Below are 15,533 nucleotides of genomic sequence, written 5' to 3'. Positions count from 1 at the left end.
GGGAGGGAGGGGAAAAATGAGGACCTAATGTCGGGGGTTTAAGTGGAGAGAAAATGTTTTGAGAATGATGTACAAATGTGCTTTTCACAATTGATGTGTGTATGGATTGCGATAACAGTTGTATGAGCCCCTAATAAAATGTTAAAAAAACAAAACAAAACCTCGGCTTATACCCGAGTATATACGGTACATTCAGAGGCACAACAAAGCATCGTGAATCCCTTTTTCTCTATTATTTGGCTTCAACGGTTAGCTGTTGCATCTATATTCTCGCCTACTTCTGCTTTGCTCACCAATTATTTTGGAATACATCTCAAATGTATTATTTAAGCTCCAAATATCTCAGTTGTATCACTGACAAAAAATATGAGCTCCTTCAATAAGCACACTACCATAAATGCTACTATTATCACAACTACAATATCCCAGCAATCACTGGTTCCTTAATTCACGCACCAGTCAGTACGTGTTCAGATTTATCCAGCTCTGCCTTGAATTGTAATCTTTACACACAATTTGGATCCGAATCTACATATACTCTGTGACAGAGCTCTTCAAAGTCTATAGGAGTCTTTCTTCTATTTCTCTTTGCCTTCCTGCCATGTGTTAACATTTTCATAACTTCTGCAACATAGACAAAGAGGCTTTTAAAAGTTCGTGGAAAAACAGTTGAAAGATAATGGAATTTTCCCCATGATCTTTTTGAAGCCCCTTTGTAGTCCTCACCTATATTTTCTGACTCTGTAGTTTAGTGGGAGGCTGAGATCCCACTTTCAGGCACACTGCCATCTGGTGAGAGCCTGCATAACAGCAGGAATCTGAAGACATGGGCCTCATGCCACCAACCCCAGCATGAGAGTCTCGCTAACTATATCAAAATTCATATTACCTCAAAAATAAGTTTTTTCTCATTTCATTCAAAATGATTTTCATTACTGCAAACACATGGTTTCAACAACCACCAAAATCCAATGCAGAACATAAACTGGTCTGGAAAAGGTTAAGAAACGAAATTTGTCCAACGGAGTTACTAGTAGTCTGCACTTTGATTAGTCCCCCAGTTTATGTTATCTAACATGCCCTTTGTTTCTGTATTTTCAGTAAATGGCTAGTTAGAGCTCGAGGCTGCATCAGACTCAGGCTCCATGTTTGGCAAGGATATTTCATAGGTGGTATTGCAATCCTCTTAGAAAACACACCATGTCAATCTCTCCCTTTGGGGTGATGATGGCAGCCACTGGAGGTCATTGCCCACATCTGTTAGTTCACTAGAGGCAGATACTTATTTATAAACTACACATTCTAATTCATCTCAGGGACCATATGGCAACACACACACACACACACACACACACACAATACCCAAGATTCATTGGAACATGTGACTTCAGAAATCCATGGGTTCTGTGAATGGCTAAACACACGGCTGCTCTCGTGGAAAGGTTGGCAGATCAAAGCCATCTAGAGTCAGACTTGAGTCTGCTGAGTATGAAGGTAAGCCATCTTGGATGAAGTAACCAGTGAGTCCCACAACCACGGGGACAGAGGAGCCACCAGCAGAGCCCAGGCAAGATCCCTGCCTGAAATGGTGGAGGCACAGCTCTGAGGTCAGGAGACAGAGGCCATGAGACAGAGCGGGGGCATGGGCACAGCTGTGAACCTTGGCACAGGAGTCCCTGGGCTTTGTGACACTTGCTGGGACAGGGCAGAGGTCGAGGGACCCCGTGGTTGAGAGATTGAGTACCAGAGAGGCATGGCTGCCAGCGTGACTGAAAGGTGGTCTTAAGGACCAAGGGACTTTCTCCTTAATGTTTCCTCATGCTGATTTTATGAAACGTGTTGACTTCACTAATAAGCCCTGATAAATACGGAAAAGCAAAGAAAGACAGCCATGCTGTGATCGGCCTTCAAAACCTGTAGGGCAGTTGTCCCCTCAAACACGGGGTCACCACGAACTGGATTCCACTTGATGGCAACTCACAGCATTATGTAACTTGACCAGATCTTGTGGTTTCACTTACAAATTTGGGGTGATGTGAAATGAATAAACGGAAGGGAAATAAAGGGGATGCTGTGTCGTTTATTACTGAGCTCCTTCCTGGACCCTCAGGCCAGTGAACTTGGCGGGGAGGAGATTTGTGATTCTATAAGGAAAACATAAATTGCGATGCTGGCTGGTGAGAGGGAAGACCAAAACAATGTAGGTATTTAAGGAGATGAGAAGGGGATCTGTATAGATTCTGCACAAAACATTCTAAATCCAAAATGGGTAAATTCCCCAGGCACCATGTTGTAAAAAACAAAAGCAGCCCACGGACCCCGTTTCGTGACCAGCGAGGTTAAAAAAATCCAGGGGCCCGCAGGTCACTACCTCGACCTGGGCACAGATTGTGGAAACATTTCCCCTTGTGGTGTCAACAGTTAACGGACTGCGAGACGGGAGGTTCGCGTCAACTCAGAGGTAACTTAGAAGGCAGGCCCGAGGATCTACTGCTGACAGACTATGATGGACAGTTCTAGGGAACTCGGTTCTACTCTGACATACGCAGGGGCCACCATCAATCAAAATCAATGGACAACTAGCTCTGTTCCCGATCTTTATTATTCTTAGGTGGGGGCAAAAAAGAACATGAGGTTATTCATTGAATTTGGAGCTTCAGGCTCCAATAACTCACATCGAGATCATTTGTCAAATTAACAGAGAGAGGGAAGAGGTAAAACGTCATTGGAGAAGGAATAGGAAGAAGATAAAAAGAGCAAGCGGGAGGGGCTGGGTGCTCTGGTTTTGCACTTCCAAAGTACTGCTGCGTGCCAGACATATGCCTTCCCTGTCGTAGCAGTAAAACATCAGAATTAAAGGTGTTAGCTTTACAGTTCTATTTAGAAAGATGCAAAAAGACAAAAAAAAGAGGCAAAGCTTTTTCTCTGTGTTTGTTTAGAGTTCCCATTTTATTAATGATCTCAAAGGAAACAAAATAGAATGTCTAATAGAATTCAAAGACAATGATCACGTCTTGTTAGGTGCCATCGGTCGGTTTTGACTCCTGTGCCCAGTAGAAGGAAACACTGCCCAGTCCCGGGTTCTGTCCAGAGCACTATGACCTTGGGGCCCATTGCTGTGGCCACTGTGCTTCATGGAAGAAAAAGGTCTTTCTCCTTTTTGCTGACCCTCGACTTTCCCAAGCATGGTGTCCACCTCCAGGGACTAGACCCGCCTGAGAACATGTGCAGAATGCATAAAACAACGCCGCCCCGTCCTTGAAGTGTTCTGGCTGCACTTCTTCCAACACAGATTGGTCAGTTCTTCCGGCCAGCCAGGACCATAGTTCAAAGGCATCACTTCTTTGGTCTTCCTTCTTTGCTCTCCAGCTTCCACTTTCCTATGGGAAAATTGAAAAGACCACGGCTGGGGTCAGGCACGTCTGAGTCCTGCAAGTAATAGCTTTCTTTCTTTCTTTTTTAACACCTGAAAGGAGTCTTGCAGGAGATTTCTGCAATGCATTATGTCATTTGATTTCTTGATTGCTGCTTCCAGGGGTGTTGATTGTGGATCTAGGTAAAATAAGAGCCTTAACAATTTCTATCTTTGCTCTGTTTATCATGATATTGTTTACTGGTCCCGTTTTGAGGATGTTTGTTTTATGTTGTGGTGTAATCAAGATTGACAGTTGTAGTCTTTGATTTTCATTAGCATTTCAAATCCTCTTCCCTTTCTCCAAGCAAGGTGGTGTCACCTGCGTATCATGGATTATTGATGAGTCTTCCTCCAATACTGATAGGGTGTTCTTCAGATGGCCCAGCTTCTCAGATTATCTACTCAGCATAAGGACTGAATCAATATGGTGAGAGGACACAACCCCAACACTGATCTTTCCTGATCTTAAACCATGCCACAGTCCCTCGTTCTGTTTTAATAACTGTATCTTGGTCTGTGTTCAGATTCTGCATGAGCATAAGGACATGTTCTGGAATTCCCATTCTGTGCACTGTTACCCGTAGCCTGTTATGATGCACAAACTCAAATGCATTTGTAAAGTCAATTAAACATAAGTAAACATCTTTTTTGCATTCTCTGCTTTCGGTCAAGATCTATCTGACATCAGCAATGATATGCCTCATGCCATGTCCTTTTCTGAATCTGGCTTGAGTTTCTGACAGTTCCCTGTCAATGCAATGCTATAAGTGTTTTTGAATTATCATCCGCAAAAATTCACTTGTATGTGATATTAATCATATTGCTAAATCATTTCTGTGTCCTGTTGGCTCACCTTTCTTTGGAACAGACGGTTGACAGGTAGCTGTCATCCAAATTTCTTGGCATCGACAAGTGAGCCCTTTTAGTGTGGCAACCATTTGTTGAAACATCTCATTCAGTAACCAGTCATTCCCTAGGGCTTCGATTGTTGCCACTGCCTTCTGGGAAGCTTGCACTTTCTTCCTTCAGCACCATTTTGTGATGGGGACTCTTTGTATCTCTTCCATCTTCTTTAGAAACTTCCTGCTTGGCTTAATACCTTGCTTTAGCACCTTGTGTCGGTCCGTTCTGACCCATGACAACACTATGTACAACAGAAGGAAACACCGCCCAGTCTGGCACCACCCTCACAACTGTTCGTATGTTTGAGCCCATTTTTGCAGCCACAATGTCAATCCATCTTGTCAAAAGTCTTCCTCTTTTTCATGGCCTCTCAACTTTACCAACCATGGTGTTCTTTTCCAGAGACTGGTCTCTCCTGACAACATGCCCGAAGTACATGAGGCATGGTCTCACCATCCTTGTTTCCAAGAGCGTTCTGGCTGCCTTTCTTCCAAGACAGATTCGTTTGTTCTTTTGGCAGTTTGTGGTGCTTTCGCTATTCTTCGCCAGCACCATCAGTCAACTATATCAATTTTTCTCCAGTCTTCCTTCGTCAGTGTCCGACTTTCACATGCCGTGACATTCTTTCTCTTCCGTGTTTTCAAGAGGTCTCGTGCAGCACAATTATCCAATACAATGCATCGTTTGATCTCTTGATTGTTGCTTCCATGAACATTGATTGTGGATCCAAGCAAGATAAAATCCTTGACAACTTCAATCTTTTTCCCATTCCTCATGACATTGCCTATCAGTCCAGTTGTGAGGATTTTGGTTTTCTTCACATTGAGTTGTAATCCATACTGAAGGATGCAATATTCATCACCAGTGGTCCAAGTCCTGCTCACTTTTAGCACAAGGTTGTGGCATCTGCAGATCACAGGTGATGAATAAGTCTTCCTCCAATCCTGATGCCCCGTTCTTCTTCATATAACCTACTTCCTCTGGTTACTTGCTTAACATACAGATTGATTAATATGATGAGAGGATCCAACGCTGATACACACCTCGCCTGATTTTAAACCTTTATTCTGTTTGCATAACTGCCTCTTGATCCATGTACAAGTTCCTCGTGAGCACAAAAAGGGTTCTGGAATTCCCAGAACTCCCAAGGCTGTCTACTATTTGTCATGATTCATAGAGTCAAATGCTTGTGCACAGTCAATGTTGCCTAGTTCTCAGAAGTGGACAGCCTGTTCCTGCTTCATCGTCTGTTCTTAGTCTGGAAGCTCTGCTGAAACTTGCTCACTCTGAGTAAGCCTGCTAGTATTTGGAATACCAGTGACATAGCTTCCAGCATCACCGCAGCACACGCAAGCCACCAGCGTACGACAAAGTGACAGACAAGTGGTAGATCTCACTCATAGAATCCTTCAATATTACAATGCAAGGCTTGCATAATTTTTTGTTAAATCTTTCAGCTTGAGAAATGCCAAATATATTTTCCCCCTCTGGTCTACTACCCCCACGCCTTTTCGCATTCCATTACAACCGCTCACTTTGTCTTCTCTAGCTGCCCTTTGAAGTCTTCAGGCCACTCTCCTTCCTCCTGTGTGCTGCAGCTTTTCCACAATGCAGGAGCAAGTTTCACAGACTCTTCTGGCATCACGTTGGTATTTTCTTTCATTCCTGTCTTTTTAATGACCTTCCGCTTTTTCATGTAAGATGCCACCCCACAATTCATCTGGTCTTCGGTCATGAGTGTTCAATGCATCAACTCTCTTCTTGATAAGCTCTGTAAATTCAGATGGGGTATCCTTCAGGCTGTATTTCGGCTCTGGAGGACTTTCGATTTTGTCCAACTTCAACACAGCAATTGGCAGTCTGTAGTCGGTCAGTGTTGCCCCAGTCTTGCTCTGACAAAAATTGAGCTTCTTCTCCCTGCTGTCTTTTCACAGAGACCATTTGATCCCTTTCTATTCCGTCTCGTTAGGTCCATGTGTACAGTCTCTGGTATTGAAAAATGGTATTTTCAATGAACAGATGGTTGATGTTGCAAAATTTTATCATGCGATATCTGGCTTCCTTTCTATCACTCAGGTGATGTTTACTAAGTATGGATCTTTCTTCTTTGTTTCCCAGTTGCACCATCGAATCACAAGTAATCATGATGCTTCTTGGTTCCATGTTTTATCACTTTCAGATGGCAACCCTGGGTAAAATCTTCAATTTCTTCAGTGTTATCATTAGTGGCATTGGTAGGCTGTCTAAATTAGGAGGTCTGAGCCATAAAAAGTATAAAAAAAGATCTCTAGGCTCAAATTGCTTGTTTAATATAATTCCCACTCACCGTCATTAAGTCAATGCTGACTCAGAGCGGACCCCCGTAGGTTTCCGAGACAGTACCTGTGTATGGGAGTAGAAAGCCCCGTCTTTCTCTCGAGGAGCTGCTGCTGGTTTTGAACTGCCAGCCACATGGATCACAGCCCAATGTGTAACGACTATACCACTAGGGCTCCATTTAACTAAATATCCCCCCATGTAAATAAAATCTTAAGGTCATAAAAATAGTCCAACTTAACTCATATTACAGTAATTAAGTGTCACAAAGACAAGGACCAAGTGTGTCATGTTCATTGTTTAATCCCAGGTATTGAAATAGGCCAGGTGCATGGTCAGAGAAGAGTCCTGATCAAAAGGGGAAAATGTGAAACAAAATTTTAAACTTTCAAAAGAATCTAGATTTTTCTGGAGTCCCTGCAGATGATTTTTAAATCAAAACTATCCCCTGGCGTCGTCTTTGAACTGAAAAATAGCCTTTCTTAATTAACAAAGTACATCTGCTTTTCTCCATCTGTGATCAAATGGAAAGGTGCGCTAGCAGCCTGGGGATTATGGGTTGGGTTGTGATCCACATGGCGCTACCTGTAGCTAAAGAGACGATGATGGCATCTCCAAAAGTTGGGTTGGCAGTTCAGGAGGTGGTGAGGTTAGCGGATGGTGGTGGGATACTTTGGAAAAGGGTAGGGAGAATGTTAGCACCACCTGGAGCAAACACCCAGATGACTGCAATGGTGTATTTTGGTTGTTTCTACTTTTACCAAACCAAAGGACTTAAAAAAAGTTGAACATATGCGTAAATGGAAAATATAAAAGCTATTCAAATCAAGAAATGGGTCTAATGGCAAGACAAACCGTGATAAGAACCATGGTCAACTGAGCCTCAGCAAGCTGTCATCTGAAAACTCCTGTCAAAGCTACTTCATGAAAGTTTGGGGTTGAGACGCCTCGTGTCTAGAAAGTTGTAAAGCAACTGGAAAGGGTGCAGAGCCCAGCCTGACTTGCTCCAGATGATGAGAAATGAAATGACAGCCAGACTTACTGTTTGCATTCCTGGCGAACAGTTTCCGTTCCAACAAGATCACCCTATTTCTGAGTTACTCTGATATTTATATGCGTAATGATTGAATATCATATCACACTAGTCTGGCCTTCAGAGTGCCCTGGACATGTATTTTCTGGATGGCCCGCATCTACATTGTACATAAACCAGACAGAAATCATTCATCTTGACACGAGCAGTTCAGGTAAGAATCATAGTCATACTTTTTTCTCCAGCACCAATCTCCTTCACAGACTGTTCAAAAACAGTGCAACTGTCCCCCCGCCCCCAGCCCCCCACCCCCGCTCTGCCCCACCTACGTCTTCTGTAAGCTTGTCCAGACATGGAAGCATCATTCGGCCAGGTTTTCCACTCGGTCCATTGCTCACAGAACAATCATTTGTAAGTGTTTGGTGTATGTCTGACGTCTGTTTGACCTGGAGTCTCAGTCTTTGTCTCAGTGAATCTCATGTCAGGGGCGGCTGCATTCTAGGCTGAATTTCACACCTCGAGGGAGGTTTTGCCTGTGATATAAATGCACGTAGGTGTACAGCGGCCAGACCTGCCCCACCTCCACATGCACGGGTCTACCTTCATCGAAGAGGAAACCGTGACACAAGGGAGACAAGGAAACAAATGCTTCCTCGAGGGGATTCTCCTTGTGCTGTTTTACCCATGGGCTTGAGCCTGGCTTCCCTCTCTGAGAACAGCAGTGCTAACTTGCCTCTGTCTGTGAAGTGTTGTTTGATACTAGAAAGAGCCATATTGGAGTTGCCTGTGTATTGTATTCTGAGAGAAGCAGAAAAAGGAATGATTTTTTTAAAAGATGGCAGGGAAAGGAAGGAAGGAAGCGGGTGAGGGTGGGAAGAGGGAAGTCAACTTACCACTCCTTGGTGGTCAGTAGATCCTCTATCTAAAACTGTCATCTGCTGGCTGTGTCCACTCCTGCCCATTGCTAGGGACATGCTTACCTACAGACCTGGGGACTGAGGGTCAGAAGCTAGTTGAGTCTAGGACGGGTTCAATCCAGGAACCCCTTTCCTTACGCTTCAAACAGGTCCTTTTAACTAGTAACCTCACCGGGTATATGAGATAAGTAAACTTGCCTTGAAAACCACAAGACTCTCACTATTTCCTTGTAAAACACAGTTATTCATAAACTGCGGCCCATAAACACTGCTTTCCTTTGAGAGGGAGGGGCAAGCTCAGCCTGAGCACGTTTCTAAGCTGAGCAGGGAGGGAACGGGAGATGAGAGCATGGTAAGATCTGATGGACAATGGTGAAGAACTTCTTTCTTGGTTTGTGATGTCAGGAGAGGAAGTCTTCGGAGACATCCTTCTGGGTGACTCTTGGGCTCTTTGCACCAGTTTTACAGGCCGGACGTGTACCTGGAATCGCGGGGCTGCTGAAAGTCAAAACTTTCTGGCCCACCGACAAGTAGGTAGAGGGCGAGTTTTTCATGGAAGGTTTCAATTCAAAGCGAGTGGGAAAGCGGAGGGGAAATTGATATCCCAGCTGAGGCTTCCTGGTTAAGGATTCCTTTTCATGGTCCTCGAATTGGTCAACAGGAGTGGGGGCTGGGGCACCCAAGCTTGTGCTCATCAGTCACCTCATGGACCTGGGTTTGAGAACATCGAACCCAGTGAGATGCAAATCATTTAATCACGCCCACTCAGTGGTGACTAAAAGTTGTGAACTCTCTGGAGCCAGGAATCCCCGGCCTGATGTGATAATGCATTTCACAGCCCGGACTGCAGATGAGTGAGCTCAGGCGCAGGGGGAGGATCTATATTCTCCCAGAACCTTTCTACAAATAGAGACAGACCCTCCCTCCCAAACCCATGGAGAAAGAAGGATCCCAGAGGGCAACGCCCACTTCCTGCCCCCACACACATACCTTTCCCTTTCTGTTTGTGCCATTAGGTCACAAGGTTAATGGCACCGCAGTCCCAAATTATCAAGAGGATGAAGGCAGGCACGATTATTAGATTCCCAGTCAAGTCTGAATATGCAATCTGAACACGAAGAAAACCCCATTTGTTCGAAGTCTTACAATTCTGCCCACATCTGTTTGCGCAGGCTTGAGATGCTTAGTAAGCTTTGGAAAGGAGACTAGGAATTCAGGCTGGATCCCCGTGTAGGAATGAGCTGTTGCAAGCTCCGCAGTCAAATAAGGGTCAGAAACACGGTGCATCGGGGACCAAACGAGGGGCTGGGATTTCAATTTTTCATATTCGATTACAGTTATTTCTCTTTCCTTTCGCTTTTTGTACTCATCTGACGTGGGGCCACTATGCGTTCCAATCCACTCAATGGCAGCAGGTTTGGGTGTGTCTTTTTTAGTTTTCTTTTTTTTTTTGTTTGTTTCTAAGGCAGACCTGGTCATGCGTACTCTTTCCCTCTGGAGTCAATGAAAAACATTTTACTTATTTCCTGCGGGTGTCACCACTGAAGGAAAGAGATCATTGCTCCAAACGGCCGCTCTTAGCAGACGGTTTTTACAGCACTTCTCCCGAAATCCGGCTTTGAATGAAAGATGTCACTTCACATTGGCATCGGCTGCTCCCTCATTCGGAAGGAGCGGCTCCAGTGAAAGTCAGTTGGTGGCAAAGACAAGCCAACTGGAAAAGACCCACCCCCACCCCCACCTAAAGGGCTCCCCCCACCTTCCCCACAATGGCTTCAAAGGAAAAGCAAACGAGTCATTTGTTTTGACCTGAGAGCCACCCAACTTATTTTGAAGACTTCAACAGGCAACAAAGATGTACATAGCAATTTGGGACTCCAAAATGCTTCCCTTGAAAGGACTCACTCGGAGAACATTAATTCTACTCGGCGTTTATTTTCATTTGAAGATAGTGTAAATCATATATAAATCATGGACAACATGAGCTCTTCTTGCCAGGCAATTGTCCACTTGAGCCTGTGAATCTCAGTACAGATACAGTACCCCCATTCCTCACTTATCAACATGTTAGGGCCCAAAGACACGGCCTCTCTGTGAAAATTGGCATTATATATATATATATATATACATATATATGGATGAATACATCAGATGACAAAAGGGAGGATGACGACATCACTTCATAGCTGCCAAATCAGTTATTCACAAATAATTTTGTAAATGCCAAATTCTATGGTCTCTGGGGTCTGCATGAAATCTGTTCCTGTCTCTTTTAGAATTTGCTGGTAAGCCGGAACAGGTAATGCGGTTCTTATTTTAACCTTTCTTCCGTGCAAGAGTGAGTCCTGGCGGCTGATAGAAACGTCCAAACCCACCGATCACTTTGCTAGAGAAGGATGTGGCCATCTGCTTCCATGAGGATTTACAGCTCTGGCAACCAGAATGGGGCCGTTCTACTCTGTCCCACAGGGTCACTATGAGTTGGAATCGACTCGATGGCAGTGGGGTTTGTGTGAGTGCCAGACAAGGTGACTGTGATGAAGAATTTGGAGTAAGTAGTAGGTTTCAAAGTGAGGGCAAATGTCTGTAACGTGAAAGGGGAAGTAGGAGCTGTCCCTAGGCTGGACATGGTTAACTGGGGCTGCCTGGATGTAAGTGACCAATTACATAATTACATAACGGTCGAGCCATTGAAAAGCATGGTGCAGCCAAACTAACACATGTCCTTAACTGTCAGCCCCAGGCTCACTCTTGCCGTGTACCTCAGAGCCCATTACTGTTGATAGTCACCATGAATGTGTAAAATGGTCTGGGTGTCTTTGTGTCTTTAACCATTGTCAGATATGAAATGTTGGCTAACAGAGTTGATAAGTAAGGAGTGGGAGGATCATTTTAATAGAAAGACAGGGCAATATGGCAGTTAATTAGCAACCAAAACTGTAAACTACAGTAGATAGAAAGTTTTGTCATATAAATTAATTGCCATTGCAAAAGGCAACTGCTTTAGCTAAGAAGGTACAAAACCCAGTAACTTCCATAAATAGAACAAGAAGCTAAGTTTAGAAATACATAACAGACTGTTTCTCCTATATAATATTTGAAGATGTAAGCTAAGACACCTGTGGCACTTTACACGCAAACAGGAATAAGACACACACGCGCACACACTCTCACACCCACCCGCGTGCAGAATCCCGGCCCTCCCCGCTGCGTGGATTTCCCGGACATGGCAAATTCCAGAGTTACCAGGACAGGATGCTGTGGCAAGGCAGCCGCAAGGCAGAGAGTTTCGAACTGCTAGACAAAGAAGGAACCTTGCTGACAGTTGTAAAGCATTAGGCGTCAGACGGAAACTTGTCACAAACAGCTGCTGTTGGGCACTGATTGATAATGTTTTCCTTCTGACGGCTGAGACCCTGCAGACAGTCGTGGGTCTGAGGAGAAGCCCATCCCCAGCGCACACATGAACACACACACACAGACAACGGGGAGTCATTTAACAGATGGCTTGCAGCACTCAGCCACGGTATCTGAAAAAGACAGTCTACATTTCGTGAACTTGCCGGGGAAGCAATGCCTAGATCCTTTCCTTTTCACAGATAACAAGCACCACAGGGCAAAACGGAAGCAAAAGGACCAGGTGGCGGGTTATCGGGATAAAACTGGGGTGCTGCTCACGGACCACCCAGCGTAGGAAGAGCCTAGGACACTGTCGGCAAAGCGGTAGACAGATCGCTGTGAAGCTTTTTACAAAGCTTCAAGAAGGGCTCCGTGTGGCCCAGGTAATGCTTTCATTAAAGCCCACCCGATGAGATTAAACCACAACCACGACCCTGTCAGGGCGGTATGGGTCTGCCAGAGGTCACACTACACGGCTGGATCACAGGGGATTGCACGGCCCTGGAACGCAGTGCGAGTCTGTGGGATGTGGGCAGCGGTCTATCCAGCCTCAAAATGAAACCGTGTTTTTATTGCTCAGGTGTATGGAGGGAGCAGTATGCTATCATTTGGCCAATGAGTATTGTAGGCTCGGAAGTCTACAAAATACACCAAAGGATATTTGATCCACAAACTTCAATATCCAGGGATGATTCCTGATTTAGAAAAGGTCAAAGGCCTCCAATCTTTCTGTGACTATGCACTTAGCTCTACATAATTTTATCATTTCAACTAAATGGGGAAAAAATTAGCTCCAAAGACTGGATCTGGGCCCTAAAATGATTTATTCGCTGCAGTCCCCACAGTTCACTTTTAAGGGCACATTGGAACCCCTGAAAATAGAGGTTTATAATAGAAATACTGATAGACCTTTAATTACTAGACGGAGACATTAACAGACTCCATTAAATTACATTAGCACTTAATGAATAAATATACAGATGATTCTGTCTTTGATATCTCTGTCACAATCCATGCCAGTTGAAACAACTATATTTACTTTGGCTGCACTTTCTTTTTTAAAATCATGCATTCTTTTAACTATTATTTCCTCTGTTTGAATCGAACACACACCTTGGATTTGGGGGCGGAAAGGTACCTATACTATGTTGCAGGTTGACTTTATGCAGAGTAATATTTCCATTAAAAAATATTTGGGGCCTTGATCAGATAGGAATCAGTGGTGCATGCATTGTGCCCCTGTTTCCTTGAATCCGTCTAGAAAAACCAGAACAGGTCTCCGCTCAGAAGACAGTAATCTCTGCAGGTGTAAGTAGAGACATTGTGTGTCTTGTCTCTCAATTCTCCACGTTAGCCTCACTCGGGGACTAGTCTCTTTGCTGGTAAGGTGACTAAATGATGGTTATTCTTGGTGCTCATTTTTGTCTCAGTCTATAAGGTCAGTCAACCAAATAATGATAATGAAACCTCAAGAGAGTCTGAAAATGATATACATGTTGTGTGAAGCTCCCGTCACAGGACGCGCCACCCGGCTGGAGCCCAGGGAAAATTAGTCAAAGTCTTGTGAGCCTTTTGGAAGCCTTCGTAAGGGATTTAATTTCTGAGAGCCGTGAATTCCTGCCTTTTCGCAGAGGAGAGGAGAGACGCTTAGAACAACAGAAGGAAGAGACATGCGGTGAAGATAATTAGTGGTAAACAGAGAATAAATTCTCTCTCAGTAGTGTGTACTTGACATTAATGCCGATGATAATTCACCTGGTTTACAGAATATCCACTTTAATTGAGAGATGGGAGTCTGAGCTAATGAGAAGAAAATAGACGGAAGCCATGATAGTCTTGATACCAAAATAAAATAAAATAAAATAAAAACGAGAATCTAATGCGACAGGCCCAAGGCCTTTGGAGGAAGCCCGTTGGCTTGGCCAGACTTCACATTCTGACGGCGTCCTGCTCTTTCTCTTCTAACAAATGTATCAGCTGAGAGAAGCTGTCTTTCAGTGTGTCCATGTCGTCCAGGGAGCAGGGCTGCAGAATCCAACGTTTTCCACGTGCAAGTGGCTCAAGTTCAAAATATTTTTTGACCTTCAGGAAAAACAGATAGAGATAAAGGTGTCATTAATCATATCAGAACCGTTCTGGGCCAAACTGTGGCGTCATAAAATAGGGGATTTTTAAGGAGAATGTATACAAACCATGATGCCTGAGACTTTCTACGACCCCAGCCATGGCTGCTGTTAAAATGGGGGTTGTATGTGGTGACCTGGGAGTGATTTCCTTAGGGGTGAAGGACTTGTTTGCAAGCCACTGTTCTCTCACAGGGAGGGCTGGCGAAGGTGTTCTTCTGGCACGGGACAAAGAACACTGCAGACACCAGAAAGATCCAACCCAGTCCAAAGACTTCTAGCAGGGCAGCTTTCAGACACTGTCCTGTTGACTCATTACCAACCAACAGTCTGGAAGCTGTCAATTATTCATGACTTAACCCTCAAAGAATCTGTTTCTCTCTAGCTCTCTTAAATTGCAGTATCTATCGGAGACCAGAGTGTGTGTGTGTGTGTGTGTGGGGGGGGGGGGCTTCAAGAAGTTGATGGGTAAATTCCTGTATCTTTCAATATAATTTTTAAGTGAATTTCTGAAGCTTTCTCATATACATACACATAAAATCTCTTAGCTTTGCCCCCTCCGTGTTCTTAATTTTTAAGGGGGAAAAATAAGATTAAGATGTTACAACTGGTTTGTGGGGTGTGTTATTTGCGATCTTAAAAAGTGTCCCTAGTAGTGAACTTCAACATCTAAAAGCTATGGGCTTTAATCAACAATAACAGGGCCATATTGGCTCATCGATTGTAAAAAACATGTCATAATCAATGAAAAATGTTACTTGCAGGGAAAACTTGAGGGGCTAGAGGTTGGGGAGTAGTAGGGAAAAACTCTGTGTTTTATGTTCGATTTGCGGGGGGGAACATAAACTGTTGTGAAAAAAATGTATATTAATTTTAAAAACACACGAACAAAACATAATCATGTTTAATTAATAACCAACTGTAAGTCACTCACTCAACGGATCGACTAGTTTTGTCAATCCCTGGCTGCGACCTAATAGACATCACAATAGCTATGACTTTATCATCAAACGGCTCTGAGCCAGACAGGCTGGTGATCGTCACAGGGCACAATGCTGACTCACGTCACACACACTCTGGGACCCCCGAACAACATGCTGCCTTTGCAGCCCAGCAAGGTTTTGCGTAATGGAGTAGGGATGTCAGAAGCAGCATGGCTCAAAGACATTTTTGGTCAATGCATTTCCTTAAGTCTCGCATACTTTGGGAAAAATTCAAGGTCTTATCTTAGTCAAAACCCAACTCAGAAAAACAAACAAACAAAACAGCGTCTGATCCATTCCCAAAGGAGGTTTCGATTTGCCGTAGTCATGACACACACCAGACAAGTGTTCACATCAGAGATGCACCGTCCAGAATGGCTTTGGGGTGTTTATGTATACCTTGGGTGTGTATACCTTGGGTGTGTATATACCTTGGGTGTGTAT

General features: G+C 44.1%; 1 protein-coding gene across 2 annotated transcripts in view; it reads right to left on the bottom strand.

Moving 5' to 3' along the window:
- Positions 1-11,090: 11,090 nt before the first annotated feature.
- ARL15 (ADP ribosylation factor like GTPase 15) overlaps positions 11,091-15,533 on the bottom strand; it is a 501,286-nt gene continuing 496,843 nt past the window's right edge. For both annotated transcript variants that reach the window (XM_004703620.2, XM_045285123.1), the window contains one exon: positions 11,091-14,065. In XM_004703620.2, coding sequence (XP_004703677.1) covers positions 13,913-14,065 — 153 coding nt within the window. In that variant the 3' untranslated portion in view covers positions 11,091-13,912. The remainder of the gene's footprint in view (positions 14,066-15,533) is intronic.

This window comes from Echinops telfairi, unplaced genomic scaffold (genome assembly GCF_000313985.2).
Source record: "Echinops telfairi isolate 266 unplaced genomic scaffold, ASM31398v2 ScPeMD7_7469;HRSCAF=8507_1, whole genome shotgun sequence".
In the NCBI taxonomy this organism is placed as follows: Eukaryota; Metazoa; Chordata; class Mammalia; order Afrosoricida; family Tenrecidae; genus Echinops; species Echinops telfairi.
This window is presented reverse-complemented; position numbering and strand designations above follow the sequence as displayed.